This window comes from Rattus norvegicus, chromosome 12 (genome assembly GCF_021556685.1).
Source record: "Rattus norvegicus strain SHRSP/BbbUtx chromosome 12, alternate assembly SHRSP_T2T, whole genome shotgun sequence".
Taxonomy (NCBI): domain Eukaryota; kingdom Metazoa; phylum Chordata; class Mammalia; order Rodentia; family Muridae; genus Rattus; species Rattus norvegicus.
Genome location: NC_141545.1, coordinates 26,019,737 through 26,036,951, shown reverse-complemented (window position 1 = coordinate 26,036,951; position 17,215 = coordinate 26,019,737). Strand labels below are relative to the sequence as shown.

Genomic DNA, 17,215 nt, shown 5'->3' with positions numbered 1-17,215 from the left:
GAGGACGACCTTTTGGAATCAGTCTTTTTCTTCCACCAAGTGGGTCCCGGGGATTGAACTCAGGTTGTCGGCCTTGGCAGCAATCGCCTTTACCCACTGAGCCATCTAGACATCCTGCTGCAGGTTGAGTTCTCCTACTTAACCCCATGGGAACAGACGATCCTCAGCTTGAGTGTGTGCACGTGTGCCGCATGTATGCCTGGTGTGTCCTCAGAAGCCAGAAGAGGGCATCAGATCTCCTAGAACTGTAGTTACAGGTTGTCCTGAGCTACAGTGTGGCTGCTGAGAACTGAACCCTGGTTGGTCCTCTGCAAAAACTATCAAATACTGAGTTATCCTCCAGCCTTTAGTCATTTGTTTATGTGTGTGCGCGTGCATGTGTGTCTATGCACACGCACACAAGCATGTGCAGGACATGTGTGCTACACTGCTCCCATGAGGATCAGAGGACTCGAAGGAGTCTTTCCTTCTACCACATGGGTCTAGGGAAGCAAGCAAGCACCCTTAACCAGAGTCATCTCCCCAGTCCAGGTTTGTGCCTTTCCATTAGCGAGACCAACAGCTGTGACGGTGACCTCCAGGGAGAGCTCTAGGAGTCTACAAATTGCGCACCGATACGGAAGCAGTTAACTTTTCCAGCAGGAGAAACCAGGTTTTTAATATGGCCTAGATCCCTCGTCCTCCCTTCTGTTCCGGCTGGGGGATATTCATTATAGAAGACAAAGGTTATCGGGGGATACTTGAAACCAAACCTAGAAAATGGTCACACTGTCAGCACTTCCTGCTAATGCCGAGCTTTATCTCATCAAAGCCTTAAAAACAGTTTTCTTAAAGCTCAGCAGTGTAGAGCGCTCCTTCCATTCCAGCACTGGGGAGGCAGAGGCTCAGATCACTAAGTCTGAGGCCATCCTGGTCTGCGCGGCCAGTTCTAGGACAGCCCAGGCTGCATACTGAGACCTTGACCCCCACTGAGTTTTTAAAATTACATTTATTTACTGTCTCTGTATATACTCCGGTGCTGCAGCCTGTGCGCAGAAGTCAGAGAACAACTTGGGGGGTCAACACTTCCTTCCACCGGGTGGGAACTGAACTTAGGTCATCAGGCTTGGCAGTGAGTGCTTTTACCAACTGAGCCATATCCCTCACCCTATCTGTCTTAAAAACAACGTCTCCTATATCACAGCTGACCCCAGACTCACGAAGTAGCTGAAGGTGACCTTAAAAAAGGTTGTATTTTTGTTTGGTTGGTTTTTATCATTACCCACTGGGATCTGGCTTTATTGTTACTGTTTTGTTTGACTTTATTTATTTTTAGATTACATGCATGAGTGTTTCGTCTGTGTGTAAGTCTGCACCCCATGCATGCCTAGTGTTTTTGCACACCAGAAGATGTTGATTCCCTTTGAACAGGAGTTACAGACGATTGTGGGCTCCTTTGTGAGTGCTGGGAACTGAACCTGGCTTTTCAGCAAAAGCAAGAAGTACTTTTAAGTGCTGAGCCATCTCTCTGGCCCTGGCCCTCCCTCAGTTCATTATCTTTCACACCATCGGCACTAGCTGTTAGAACACACGCCCAGCTTTCCTGACAGTTTCCCCGCTAGGACCTAGATCTGAGAGATCATTAAGGCTCCTCTTCACTTCTATCTATCCATCTAATTTCATTTTCCAGACTGGGGGGTGGGGGCATGGCTCAGTAGTAGAGTACTTGCCCATCATGTGCAAGGCCCTGAGTTCAAGCCTAAGTAACAGAGAAACAATACAGATTTCCCTTTTCATAATATTTCAAGATGTATGCTTTCCTTTTTATTAGGTGCTACACCAAATGGGGATATCCATGTGTACACATGTTAACATGTGTGTGAGTGTGCATGCAGAGGCATCCATGTGTGCATATGTTTACATGTGTGTGCATGCAGAGGCATCCATATGTACATATGTTCACATGTGTGTGAGTGTGTGTATGCAGAGGCATCTGTGTGTATATATGTTCACATGTGTGTGCATGCAGAGGCATCCATGTGTACATATGTTCACATGTGTGTATGTGTATGCAGAAGCATCTATGTGTATGTGTTCACATGTGTATGCATACAGAGGCATCCATGTGTTTGTGTGTTCACATGTGTGTGAGTGTATGTGCATGCAGAGGCTGGCTGACACTGGGTGCCTTCCTTGATTGTTCTCCACCTATTATACATTGAGGCGAGGTCTCCCTTCTGAGCCAGAGCCTCTCAGGTGCTAGGCTCACAAGCAAGCCCCCTCGTTCTCCTGCCATTTACCTGGGTTCTGTGACCCGGAGCTCAGGCTTTCACAGGAAGAACTTTATCACCGAGCCATCCCTCAAGCTCATACACTGTCCTCCGTGCGTGCATGGGCATGTATATGGTTTAGCCATATAAGCCAGGCCAGCCTTGAACTCATCACTGTCCTGCGTTAGTCTCCCTGGGTTGAGATCATGTTACATGGTGGCCCATGTCTAGCCACAATGGTTTTTACTTTGACCCAAGTCACCTTCAATATCATATAGAAGGGAGGCTGGGAACATGGGGCTGGGGGGCTGGGGCTACAGCTCAAAGTGCACCCAAACCCTAGCAATCCTAAAAGCCTGGGTTGGACCCCAGCACCTCACAAAGCAGGGTAGTGGTACACACCTGTAATCCCAGCGTTTAGGAGATGAAAGCAAAAGGAACCAAAGTTTAAGGCCATCCTTAGCTACATAGTCAAGGCTAGCCTGGACTACATGAGACCCTGTCTCAAACAACAACAGTAGAACCGCAGAAATTTTAAGAAGATGATGACAATGTAGTAGAGACATTGTTCCAAACTGTCTCCTAGGACACCAGGATCCTCACTTCTGGTCTCCCCACAGTCATAACTCATACTAAATGACAAACGCTGGAAACAGAACCTTCCATATGGCGCTGGATAAATTACTAAACCTCTTTCTGCTTTTGATCTCCCATCTGTCACATAAGAACAATATTCCTTATTTTATTTTTGTTTTTTCAGGCTGGTATGCATATAAGGACAGGAGAGCTTTCCTTATAATAAAATAAAATAAAATAGTAGCATATAAAATACTAGAAAACCAGGCAAAATGAGTCCCTAAGGAAACCAAAGACCTCCTATCCAATTTTAGTCCAATAATTCCTAGGGAGAAGGAGCTTACTAAATACCAGAAATCTGGGGTGTGACTTGGAAGTGACTAGGGCTGTAAACAGGATCCGAGCTGAAGGTAGCATTGTGGATTTTACAACCAAGCCTCTGCCCCCCCAAATTTACAGTTTACCAGATAAGACTGGGTACACTCAGGAATGACCCCAAAGCATGGCTGTAATCCCAGCCATTATACAGGTGGAGGCGGGAGGATTCTGAGTTCCAAAGCCAGCCCTAGCTACATCGTGAATTAAAAGTCAGCCTGGACTGTATGAGACCCTGTCTCAAGACAAATTTAAAAAGTGACCTGGTGAGCTGGCTCAGCAAATATGGGAGCTTACAGGCATGCCGGTTGGCTGAGTTGGATCCCCAGGACCCACGTAGTGGAGGGAAATCGCTGATTCCTACAAGTTATCCTCTGATAGCCACACAAACCATGCCCCTACAGTACAAAATAAAGAAATCAAATGTAACTTTAACGGGGGCGGAGGACGCAACGGGGAAAAGAAAAGAATATCCCATTCCGATCCTCATCTCTTTGGGAAAGTTAAGCTGTCCGCCAGGATAACCCGTTGGCTCTCTGCCCTTAGTACATTTCGTAAGTCGTCTACCCTCTAGCTAGCATTCCAGAGGCTGAAAGATTAGGATCTGCACATGATCCTTGGCTTCATACCTGCCACTCTAGGCTGTCAGCCTGGGCTAACGCGCAGAGCATTTTCCATTCCCTTCTACATCGTACAGCTGGAGCACACAAGCCAGAACAGGGTACTTTTGTCTTAGGCTCGACTTTCCTATTTCGTTCCCTTCTCTCTCCACCCCCGCCTCTCCGCTCCCCTTCTTCTTTCTGGTGGAGCGGAGAGGGTCTCAAGTAGCACAGGTTGGCCTTGAACTCCTCATCCACCTGCTCCTCAGTGCTGGGATTACAAGCGGGTACCACACTACTCGGTTTTATGCAGTGCTGTGGATGGAAACTCAGGGCGCTGAGCGTGCTAGGCAAACACTCTACCAACCGAGAAACAATGCAACCCCAGTTAAAGTTCCCTTTAAAGGTCTATGTCAATTTCTGGCCCTTTAAGTCCCTCCCCCACCCCACCCCAGTTCCTTTCAATTCTCCACACTTTCTCTCTCCCCACCTGCAATTCGCCTTCGCCTCCCTCAGGGAGTTTCTCCAATCCTCTCCTCGTGTCCTTCTGCAGCCCCCACCTTTCCCTCCGCAGCGCGACTCCAGTCTCGCCTTCTGTCCCCTTGCGCTATTTCCTTCTCCCCCACGACACACCTCTGCAGCAGGCGACCTTCTACAGCCACGTCCATTGCCGGGGCTACCCTTCCGACCTCCGGGATCGCCCCGAGCTCCTGCAGATTCACCTCACCCCAACCAAACCCAGTTTCCCCCCCGGATCCACTCACAGGAGGCCGGAGCAGGTGGTGCAGACGAAGCTGCCCACGGTGATGTCCACATACGTGACCCCGCGCTGGGCGCACTCGAAACAGTGACGGTTCCCGGCCTGGCTGCAGCCGCCCAGCTCCCGCACTCGGCGGCACCACACCTCCGAAGCCGCTTCAGCCTCCGCTTTGCTCCCTGCGACTCCGCCACCCGGGCCCGGGCCCTTCTTAGCCGCCATCACCATCTCTCCTCCAGGTTCCCCTGCAAGTCAGCGGTAGCTCTCCTTTAACCGCTAGCTGCCTTTCCCGCCTCCGCCACCTTCGCACGCCCGGCAACCCTGACACCAGCTCCGGCAGCCCGGACCACGACCGGGAGACACTCTGCCGCCCCCTTCCTCGTCTTGTTCTGCACACTGATTGGCTAGTCTCCCCCCACCTCCTCGCTCTGATTGGTTCGATTCCGGACGGCCTTCGGTTGCCGGAGTCTTCAGAGCCACGCCCCACTGCCGCCCAGCCTCCTGCCTATTCCATTGGTTCACAAAGACCCCCACCATGCAAGTACAGTGCGTGCCGCCATCCTTGTTCCCGCCCCCTCTCGCCACGGACTCCTATGCTGACTCTGATTGGTTGTTAAGGTTGCAAAATTAGCGTGCGAGAGAAAGGAGGTGTTCGGCGCGTGCGTAGTGCTCATCCTCCGGATTGATACTAATTCCCGCCAAATTTCAAAGGCTTGTTCCAGGCTGATCCAGGAAACAAGCAAATCAGAAAGAAATTGCCCTAGGAGGGGGTAGAGAAGAAAGGGAAAGCTAGAGAAGGGGAGTGCTTTATAAAAGATATTTTATTTTATCAAAGTTATAGAAGGAGCCCCCACTTTAGAGTCAAGTTAAAAACCTGAGGTAGGATACAGAAGAAATGACTAAGAAATGAAGAGCGTTTGTCACCAACTTTCACCCTTCACAATCTGAGCTTGATACACACACACACACACACACACACACACACACACACACACACACACACACACACCCCAGCACACAAATAAATATATGTAAGAAATATTCAAGAAAACATGTTGAAGTGGATCACAGAACTGGTTTGTGGGCTCAGTCAGAATTCGAATCTGAGTCTTTTGATTTTAAAAACTCTGGTCTGTGGCCAGGAATGTGTCTCAGCTGGTAGAGTCCGTGGCACGCACTAAGCTCTGGGTTCAATCCCTCAGAGTGGTGGCACAGGCCTGTAATTCCAGCATTCGGGAAGTGGAGGTAGGCGTATCAGTGGTTCAAGGCCATCCTCAGTCACTGCCTGGAAAAGGAAAGGTGAAAGTGAGCAGGTTTAGGGATGCTGACAACCATAAATTGTGAGTTTGGTTTCAGATGTGTCAATGGGATTCGGGCTGATGAAACAGGTGGGAGGTATAGATCTGATTCCAAAGGGACAGGTTTCAAGTCGTCAGTCCATAGGAGCCCGTGGAGTAGATGAGGTTGCTTAAATGTTACATAAATGTGAAGACTAGAAAGTTCACGGCTGGGAAATGGCTTGCCGTGAATTGCTTGCCGTGCAAACTTGAGGACCTGAGTTTGATCCCCGGGACCCACATTAAAGCAAGTGTGCACTTGGAATCCTAAAACTAGGGGGGCAGAAACAGGAGGACCCCTGGGGCTTGATGGCCAGCCAGACTAGCCAGATTAGTGAGCTATGGGCCACCGAGAGATACTTGCTCATAAAAAGAAGAAATAAGGTTAAAATGTTTGAGGAAAATACCTGGTGTTGGCCTCTGGGTTCTAAGTACATGTGGCTACACACACACACACACACACACACACACACACACACACACACAGAGAGAGAGAGAGAGAGAGAGAGAGAGAGAGAGAGAGAGAGAGAGAGGCTGTGTGAGAGGGTATCTTCCATAGTGGGTGCTGGATCAGTAGGTGGGAACAGTATTTGACCCCCAGAATACATATTCCATACAGACATACAGAAGGAACTCTAGATGTGAGGACAGACTATTCCAATAGAGACTATTCCAAGTCTCCAATCCTCACAGCCGGAACGCAGGTGATGAACGGAAGTGATGTCAAGCCCGGTGCAGACATACAGGGAACCATTTTAGTTCGTTTCAAACATTGTTGCATGCTATGGTTGCACATGCCTGGAATCCCAAGCAGGTGCATCTCTGTGAGTTCTAGGCCAGAGTTCAGCATTCAGCATTTCCCTATATGCTGCCCATTTCATGCATTCATGCACTGCTTCTCTCTCTCTCTCTCTCTCTCTCTCTCTCTCTCTCTCTCTCTCTCTCTCTCTCTTTTTTCGGAGCTGAGGACCGAACCCAGGGCCTTGTGCTTGCTAGGCAAGCGCTCTACCACTGAGCTAAATCCCCAACCCTGCACTGCTTCTCTTTAGCCAGTGGTTAGTTCTTCACCTCTTAGAATGCTACCCACCACCAATAGCAAGTGGACGAATGAATTGGGAGTGGGAGGACCACTGGACTCTGGTAGCTTTCAGTCCATTCTTTTGCTACAGGGTGTGGTCTGTGAGAGCAGCCAAAGGGTGCTTGCCCATCCTGTCTCTACTCCACCCACCCAGGCCATATCAGGGAGCAACAACACTGTTTCCCCCTCATAATCAGTGTGAGCACAGGCAGCCCGGGGACACTCTTCTGCTTGGTGGCTTTCCTGGTAAGAGCCCTTTGCTCTTGGGGAGTTAAGTCTACAGAACCCGAGTGATTAGAGGGGTGGAAAGCAAACTTTTTTTCCAAAGAATATCATAGTGGGGTCTGGAGAGATGCCTCAGCAGTTAGGGACACTTGCTGCTCCTCCAGAGGGTCCAAGTTTAGTTCCCAGCACTCACATCAGCTAACTCACAACTACCGACTCACAAACACCATTACTCCAGCTCCAAGGGATCAATGACTTCTGACTCAGGCCACTGGCCCACATGTGTGGCACTTCCCCACACACACCAATAATTGGGGGTGGAAGAAACAGTAGTGATAGCCTAGGTTGGTAGCCCGGCCAGTTAAGTGCTCACCGTGCAAGCATGAACTCCATCCCTAGAAATCCCTGTGAAAAAACTACCTGTGGTGGCACATGCTGGTGATATCAGTTCTGGGAAGGAGACAGGCGCATCCCTAGAGCTCACCAGACATAGCTTAATCAGGGAACTCCAGATTTAAACGAGGGACCTTGTCTCAGAAAAAAAGGTGGGGAGGAGCTCGTCACGGCGGCACACACGTTTAATCCCAGCACATGGGAGGCAGAGGCAGGAGATCTCTGTGAGTTTCAGGGCAGCCAGGATTACATAAAGATGCCCTGTCTCCTGCCCCCACCCCCAAAAGCAAATAAACAGAAAGCCAAGGCGGTTAATAATAAGAAAGAAATCAAGGGGCTGAAGAGATGAGTTGGTGGTTAAGAGCCCCAGGCATGGGGTTGGGGATTTAGCTCAGTGGTAGAGCGCTTGCCTAGGAAGCGCAAGGCCCTGGGTTCGGTCCCCAGCTCTGAAAAAAAGAAAAAAAAAAAAGAGCCCCAGGCATCATACATGTGATACACACAGACATGTGTGCAGTCAAAACACCCATACACGTAGAATAAAATACATCTAAAAATTCTTTAAAAAAAAAACAGCAGATAGTTCCTGAAGCCTACACACACACACACACACACACACACACACACACACACACACACGCACGCACGCACGCTGGAGTAGTAATGGTGAGAGCTTCCCAGACCCCTGCTATTCAATTTCTACCTTGGCTAGGGAAGAATTGACACTTCATCTCAGCCACCAGATCACATACTCCCATCAGCAGGAGAGGTCCAGCCTCCCAGGTGTCGTCTCCTGGATACTGCTAGATCAGTTTTCAGGAACCATTTCATTATTGGCCAGCTGCTTCCGGTGCATCGGAAATATGATAGCAGCCCTTGCCTGGCCAACTGCCTTTCTTCTTCTTTGCTTGTGCACATGTATGTGTGTGTGCACAAGCATTTGCGTGCGTGTATGTGTGTGTGTGTGTGTGTGTGTGTGTTCATCTGGATATAGAAGTCAACCTCACGTTGTCCCTCAGGTGTCTCAGTCTGGGATTACAAACTTCGTCACCACACCTGGCTGGGGGAGGTTGAATTTAGGTCCCAATGCTGTACCTTTGTGCCTTATGGACTGGGCTATCTCTCCCATCCATGTCTCCTTTTACCTAGAAGCATGGTGCATGGTTAGAGATACAATCCTGGCTGGGCCACCACCAGGGATTCCAGCAATGAACGTAATAGCCACTGCCATCTCGGTCACTACCTGAGTGAAACCCTCTACAAGGTCAGGCCCCGTTGATCTTTGCTCTTAGGAGTGAGTACAGAGAGCAATTTGCTCCTCACCTAAGGTTCCGGCCACTCTGGGACCACCCAGCTCCACCCCAAGCTGGGGTGTGAATGTTGACAGTGTGTGCAAAAAATGTCCACCATTGTTTTCTCCCCACTGAGGTTTATGGCCTGAAGATTGCTCCCCTCCAGAGACTGCCCCATGTAAGGTTAGCTAATCCTGCCTCCTTGGTCCATCTGTATATCATAAACACTACTCCTGCTCTATCTGTGCACAATAACCCTGCCTCCCCATTCAACTCTGTGTAAACACACTAACCACCAGCGGAAGTGAGGCTTCCCCAGCAGCAATCCCAGACTGCCTGATCCCAGCTTTCTGTGTCTGCCTTTTCTTAATTCCGTCACTGCCCTAGTGAGTCCCATAACCTTGAGCCATGTTGGACACAGATTCACTCTACCAGATATATAATTAAACTATTTAAATTTACTTACTTATTTATAGTCTCTCTATGTAGTCCAGAAACATGCTGTAAAGATTGGTCTGGTCTAGAACTCACAGAGATCTGCCTGCCTCCATTTCTCGAGTACTGGGATTAAAGGCATGCACCACTACTCCCAGGCCAGATTGTTTATTTGTGAGGTAGCTCAGCCTGTACTTAGGCTGGCCCGAAGCTTACTATGCATCCTTAGCTGGCCTTGAACTCTGGCTGGTTCTGCCTCGGTTTCCTAGATGCTTCAACCAAAGGCCTGAGCCACCATGTTTAACTAGAAACAAGGTTTTAAAGAAAAGATTGAAGCATGACATTAACCTTATCGTTGTCATAACTTACTGTATTCTGTCCGTTTCCAGTCTGCAGTACATTCAAGGAGCACAGATGCTGTGTGGGCTCCACCTGGGTCCCAAGAGGGAGGCTGAGACAGTTGATGCTTACAGAGCAAAGTGTATGGAGAGGAGAGGAAGAAGAAAACAGAAATTTGAGAGGGAGCGATAGATGGGGTGAGAAAGAAAAGGAGAAGGGGAAAAAGGAGGGAAAGGAAGGGAAGAAGGAAGGAAGGAAGGGAGGGAGGAGAAAAAGAAGAGGAGAGGGGAAAGATGGTGAAGAGAAGAGAGCAAGAAAGAAGAGAAGGGCAAGCAGGAACCAGAAGAGGAAGGGGGCAAGGGAGAGAGAAGAGGAGCAGGAAGAGAAGAGAGAAGAGAGGACGCTTTGTATTTAACTCCTGAGCCTTCTCTTGCTTGGGTGGTCAGCCGAGTCCCGATTAGCATGTGCGTTGTACAGAAACTGAAGTGCAGATAATGAGTTATGGGAAGTCATGGCTGGGAATAGCTCAGATTCCTAACGGACAGAATACAGAGACTCCTACAGACAGAGGCTGCAGTCCAGCCAAATTAGCTCCAGAGCAAAGGTGACTCGGCCTCCACCGACAAAGTGTAAACGCAAGCTCTGAGGAGAAGCGCGCACAGCCGGAGCTTGAGCTCAGAAGATCGAGTCCTCCTCTAGCACTCAGGAAGCCCAGGGTTGATTGCTCATTTTCATCACCACATACAACAGATGCTGCGGTGCATGCCGGTAGTGCCAGCATTCCAGAGGCGGAGGTGCGAGGGTCAGTAGCTCAAAGTTATGCTCAACTAACTACACGAGACCTTGTGGGGGGAGGGCGGGGGGGGCGGGGGATGGAGACACGGGAGAGGGAGACGGAGAGGGAGAGATTGAACTTCTACAAATGAAACGTTGTCTAAAATAAAAGTAGAATGGCTAGGATTCAAAACCTATTAGACCCAAGAAAATATTACGAATTCCTAATAGGAACTATCTACAAAACAAAATACACTGAGAGAGTTAACCACGGCAGTGCAGAGTTGTAATCTCAGCAGTGAGGAAGAAGAGGCAGGAGGACCTGAAGTTCAAGGTCATCCTCAGCTACAGAGGGAATCTGAGGCCAGCCTGGGCTTCATGAGATCCCATCTGAAAAAAAAAGAAGATAAAACAAATACAAGAAAGGAAGGGAGAAGCTAACAATTGTCATTGCGATCTAGAGAAGCAGGGATCCTTGTGTATTCACAGCTATAGAATTATTAGATTATTAGAATTATTATAGATTATTATAGATTATTAGAATTATTAGATTATTAGACTCAGTTCCTCTCTATAGATCCAGAAGAACTGACAACAGCCGCTCTAATAAATATATGAATGAGGGGCTGGAGAGATAGCTCAGGGGTTAAGAGCACTGACTGCTCTTCCAGAGGTCCTGAGTTCAATTCCCAGCAATCACATTGTGGCTCAAAACCATCTGTAATAAGATCTGATGCCCTCTTCCGGTATGTCTGAAGACAGCTATAGTGAACTTATATATAATAAATAAATAAGTCTTTTTAAAAAAGGTATACCACTCAATGCTTGGTCTGTTCTTTAAAAACCAAGCAACCAACAACCCATTAATTTTATTGGCTCTGTTCTGATTAAAAACAAAACCAGCACATGAGGAGTAGTAGCAAGAATTATATATAACGAATGGTAAATTTAAAGAACTTTTAGGTGTATGGGTGTTTTGTCTGTAGGTCTGTCTGTGCCCTACATGTATGTCTGATGCCTACGGAGGCCAAGAGAGAGTGTTGGGTTCATTGAACTGGAGTTACAGATGGTTGTGGGCCACTGTGTGCTGGGACCTGAACTATGACCTCTGGAAGAACAGCTAGTACTTTTAACTCCTAAGCTAGCTCTCCAGCCCCAATAAGTAGTCATTTTGAGAGGGCATAAGCTCCCCTGGAGCTGGAGTTGGAGGCAGTTGTGAACCCCCTGACATAAGTGCTGGGAACCAGACCTAGCCCTTCTGCAAGAGCAGGGAGCTCTTAACCACTGAGCCATTGCTCTAACCCCCCATTACATTTACCTGATATCAGCCTCTGAACCACACAGTATAAAGACAATTACTTTTATCACAAGTTTCATTATATGAGGGCTTTTTGTTTGTTTGTTTTCTTTCTTTTCTGAGACAGGGTCTCTCTGGGGTAGCCCTGGCTGTCCTGGAACTCACTCTGTAGACCAGGCTAGCTCAAACTCAGAATCTGTCAGCCTCTGCCTCCCAAGTGCCGAGATTAAACTCCGCCGCCATCACCGCCCAGCCATATGAGGTTTTTTTTTTTTTTTTTTTTTTTTTTTTTTAATAAGTCATCTAGACATGGTCTACAGTACAGAGAAGGATGCATGTAGGACATATGCAAATGCTGACCTGGTTTACAAGTCCTTGAGCTCTGATGCTTTTTGACTGGGCAGTGCTCTTGGCTTTGCTGTTTGTTTGAGACTGGGTCTGGCTTTTTATCCCTGGCTTGATTGCAGTTCTCAATGGGAACCAGGCTGGCCTTGAACTTTTCACACTCCTCCTGCCTCTGCCTTCTAAGTGCTAGGCTTACAGGCATCTGTCTCTTCTGATACCCAAGGACCACTAATGTTACATGAACAAGTCACGTGAGAGCAGCTAAGTTGATATAGTGCTTGCCTGGACCGCGCAAACTAGGTGTGGTAGTGAAGACCTGCAAACTTAGTACTCAGAAGTGGAGGCAGGAGGATCAAGGCAGGGCTGTGGTAGGGTGAGTTCCTGTTTCCAAATGAACACACCAGCAAATAGCAAATATTGTGTTGTATATTTGATTTGCACCACGAGTCTTTAAAATTCTTATTTATTGGGGCTGGAGAGACGGCTCCGAGGTTAAGGACACTGAGGGCTCTTCCAGAGAAGCTGGCTTTGATTCCTTGTGTGAGCCACGTGGCCGCTCACAACTGTCCGTAATGCTAGCTTCTCCTCCAGCACTGAAAACACGTGGTGCACAGAGATCCATGCAGGCAGAACATCTGTACACATAAAATAAAAACAAATAAGTATTTTTAAATGTTATTGTTTATTACATATGTGTACATGCATGGATACATGCATTGGGTGTGTACATGTGCGTGTGCGTAGGTCAGAAGACAAATTTTCTATTTCTACTTGGGCTCTAGGGAATAAACTCAGGTCTTCAGGCTTTGACCAGATGAGTCATTGCAGCTCTCTCTTTTTTGAGACAATGCTTCATTCACTCTCCTAGGTTGACCTTGAATTCTCTTGACTTTCCTCTCCTTCCCTTCTCTCTCTCTCTCTCTCTCTCTCTCTCTCTCTCTCTCTCTCTCCCTCTTTTGTTTTCTTCTTTTTCCTTTTTTTCTGAGAGAGGGTCTGGATTAGTCTTCAACTTTGTAGCTAAAGATGACTTTGAACTCCTGAACCTCCTACCTCTACCTTGGGAGGGCCAGGGTTACAAGTGTACAAGTGTGTGCTTCCACACCTGGATTCTCACCTCTGGCGTTGTTGACCTCCTCCTCTTCCTCCTCCCCCTCCTCCTCCTCCTCCTTCTCCCACAGGTAGGCAACAGACTTATCTTTCCCAAATAAGATTGGTGATTTATTCCCGGAGCCAGGACTATCTAAACTGTAATATTCACTACGGCTGTGGCAGCAGAATGGGCACAGCCAGCTCCACTGTGATCCCAGTCCTCAGGAGGTGGATTCGAAACCAAACTCAAGCCCTCAGGCTTGTGAAGCAAGTGGTTTATCCACGCACCCATGTCCCCATCCCTCTCCTTCTTTCGTGGTTGTTTTAAGATAGGGCTTTTCTGTCTTAGCTCTGGCTGTCCCGGAACTCACTGTGTAAAACAGGCTGGCCTTGAACTCACTGAGATCCTCCTGCCTCTGCCTCCCAAGTGCTGGGATTAAAGTTATGAGCCACCACACCCAGATGCTCTGCTAGTTTTTAAAGTCTGTCGACCCTCGGTACCGACTACCCTGGAGACCTGATCGAACTGCGACAGGCTCCTCCAAAGCTCCCATCCTCCTCCTCCCTGGGGTGGGGTGAAATAGTCTACTGACTCCCGAATGGTTGTGGCCAGAGAGCTCAAACCTGCATGCAGTGCACTGGTTTGAGTTAGGCCTTTGTTCTTCACACTAAAGCATTATTTTGCTGCACAAATCAAGCGGAACGCTGGTCCGCCTGAGCGTATCATTCCTGCCAATACACTCGGCAAAAGCCAAAACCTCGGTTCCGTGTTAGATCATTTTCTGAGAACCCTTTATCACACTTACTTGGGTTTTGCTTTGTCATGACCCCGACTAGGGATGGTATTCAAAATATTTAGCAGCTGGCTTCTACACGGCCACCATCCTAACTCGAACACTTACTTGCTTTAGCACAAAGTCACATTCTTAGAGGTCTACCACTATGTTGGTACTGTTTTTTTCTTCTTCAGGACAAGGTTTCTCTATATGCCGCTGGCGGTCCTGGCTGGCACTTGCTCTGTAGACTAGAGTGGCCTTGAACTTACAAAGAACTGCGTGCCTCTGCCATAATCGCCCAGCAGGGAATAGGTCTTTAGTTGTTACTAAGATTGAGGTCTGGTTGCCAGTGTGTGTGTGTGTGTGTGTGTGTGTGTGTGTGTGTGTGTGTGTGTGTGTGTGTGTGTACACGTGTGTTAGAATCATGTAAACCAGGCTGGTTTCAAACTCACTGTGTAGCAGAAGATGGCACTGAGTCCTTGATTATCTTGCCTCTATCTCCCAGTGCTGGGATGATAGACGTGTGCCACCATGCTAGTTAGTGATGGAGCCCAGGGCTTCAGACAGACTAGGCAAGCACTCTAGCACCCAAGCTACATCCCCGGCCAGCCCTTACCAATGGACATGAGCTTCTCAGTGTTGCGGTGACGGTCCAGCCTGAAGGTATGTCAACATGCTTAATATCAACCTGCCCTCCACACAGCCCTAGTCATGGAAGGCTCTAAACGTTTTGTTGATAGCGCCTTCCTCCGATTGGGTCTAACCACCTATCTCTCTACTTTCCCAGAGTCACATCAGTGACTTCACACGAGAGTCTGCAGATTGCCCAGGGAGTAAAGGCACTTGCCATCAAGATTGAGGACCTGAGGGGTTGGGGATTTAGCTCAGCGGTAGAGCGCTCGCCTAGCAAGCGCAAGGCCCTGGGTTCGGTCCCCAGCTCTGGAAAAAAAAAAAAAAAGAAAGAAAGAAAGAAAGAAAGAAAGAAGATTGAGGACCTGAGTTCAAGCCTTCGGATCCACAGTTGTGGACAGAAGGATCTGACTCTTACAAGTTGTCCTCTGATCTACACACACACACACACACACACACACACACACACACACACACACACCACAGACAAATATATAAATAATTTAAAGATATTTGGTGGTATGGGGTAACCACCATCCTTCCTGTCCCCAGCTTAGGTAACTTCCTCCTTTTCCTCCAACAAAGAATGTAATAAATTAGTCTTGCACTGTTGCTAAAACCTTCTGTGTCCTAAATAAGAACACGCTGTTAGAGGGTGTGGGTGGGGAGCGGTAGCTGCAAGCAGGTCACCGGTGACGGATTAATTCCTTTGTCCTTCAATCCTAATATTTATTTACCTGAGAGGTGCCAGGAGCTGTCAACTTCTTCAGCAGCAGCTGGGCAAAGAAACTCACATGATCTTGCCAAAAAGTCCAACAAAGTGTGATGCAGAGAACCAGAATCCATAACACTAAGTGCAGAGAGAGAGTAGAAAGAGTTAGGGTGGCATCAGGGAAATATGGGGCACTGGTAGTTGGCTCAGCTGGTAAAGCACTTTGGTACAGGGAGGAGCTGAGTTTGAATCCTCAGAACCCACAGAAAGCTTGGCCCAGGACCTCTGTGGGGAAATGGAAGTTGGAGCCATGAAAATACCCAGAAGGCCATGGGCCAGGTAGCTTAGCATGTAGAGTAGAAAAATAAAAACAGTGAAGAGGTCATGTCTCAAAGAAGGTGAGAAGCAAGAAACTTATGACATTGTCATTCATATGTAAACACCCCACCCTTTCTGCTGTTGAAAAGTGGGAGCTGATGAGCTAGCGCAGTGGTTAGGAGAACTTGTTGCTTTCTCAGAGGACCCAGGTTCTGTTCCTAACCTATGTCAGGTGTTTGACAACTGCCTATAACTCCACTGACAGCTGAGGGGTTGGACGGAGGGAGCTGATGTCCTCTTCTGGCCTCCAAGGACAAACATACGTGGGCCATGCACACTCTCGTGAGCACAAAACCTCTCTAGAAGCTTTTGCCATAATTCCACTTTTCCTTGCTTGCATGTTGCATATGTACCAGCCTTGCCTTCCTACTATGCCCAAATTCTGGGACTTGTTTGGTGGCAGCTCATCATGTTTGCTTGGTAACCATGACTGCAACAGACAATGCTCTGAGGAGACCAGGGTATGCCCACCCTTCAAGTTGCTGCTGCAGAATTTCTGCCTTCGATAACCAAGACCTTTCATTTGAACCCCAAAGTTGTGAATTTGTGAGCTTAACGAATGCTGAGACTTGACAACTGACAGGGTCCTGATTTTATCATAAAACATTTAGCAGAGATTTTGCGATGTATTTGAAGGGGCACAAAGATTCTATACTCTGTATGTTAGCATAGAAACAAAGCGACCATGAGCCAGGCATGGTGGCATGGTGGCATGGTGGCATGGTGGCATGGTGGCATGGTGGCATACACCAGCACTTAGGAGGTAGAGGCAATAAAATTGGCATTTATGTTCATCCTTGGCTTCACAGAAAGTTCTAGAAACATCGCACAATGCCTGGTTTGTGTAGTACCAGGAATGGCCTCTTGCAAGTTAGGCAAGCCCTCTACCAGCTAAGCTACAGTCTTACTCAAATTTGTTCATTTTGTTAAACGTTGTATTTTTATGAATAGGGGCGGGTAAGAGTGCCGTGGCACATGCGTGGAGGTCAGAAGTCAACGTGTAGGAGTCGGTTCTCCCTGCACCATGTAGACTCCGGTGATTGTACTCAGGTCGCCAGGCTTAGCAGGAAGCGCCTTCACACACTGAGTCAGCTCACCAGCTCCAATGGCTCTTAATGCAAATCACTCACTCTGGAAAATGTTCATCCAATCCAGTCTCTTTTGTTTGGTTGGTTTGGTTTCTCTTGAGTCAGGGTTTCTCTGAGTAGCTCTGGCTGTCTTGGAGCTCACTGTTGAGTGAGATCTACCTGCCTCTGCCTCCTGACTTTTGGGATTAAAGGTGCACCTCCACCGTCCGGTTTAAAAGGTATTTTTTAATCACATTTATTTGTGTGTGTGTGTGTGTGTGTGTGTGCGTTACATGTGAATATATGTGCCATTGTGTACAAGTGGAATCAGGGGACAACTGTCTGGAGTGAGTGAGTTCTCTCCTCCTACCATGTGGATTCCGGGAATCGAACTCAGATCGCTATGTTTGGCAGCAAGCACTTTTACCCACTGAGCTGCCTTGCTAGCTGCTGCTTGAAAGATATTCTAACAGAGTAATGAGGAAGCAGGAGAAC

The 17,215-nt window shown here is 48.1% G+C and overlaps 2 protein-coding genes across 7 annotated transcripts in view; one reads left to right on the top strand and one right to left on the bottom strand.

Moving 5' to 3' along the window:
* The window catches only part of Agfg2 (ArfGAP with FG repeats 2), a 36,127-nt gene extending 31,199 nt beyond the window's left edge, over positions 1–4,928 (bottom strand). For 3 of the 5 annotated variants that reach the window (XM_087578323.1, XM_087578324.1, XM_087578325.1), the window contains exon 1: positions 4,564–4,906. In XM_087578323.1, the coding sequence (XP_087434449.1) occupies positions 4,564–4,784 (221 nt within the window). In that variant the 5' untranslated portion in view covers positions 4,785–4,906. 5 annotated transcript variants of the gene reach the window in all.
* Positions 1–17,215, top strand: part of Zcwpw1 (zinc finger CW-type and PWWP domain containing 1) — a 218,144-nt gene that overhangs the window by 81,526 nt on the left and 119,403 nt on the right. The gene's annotated exons all lie outside the window — the stretch shown is intronic.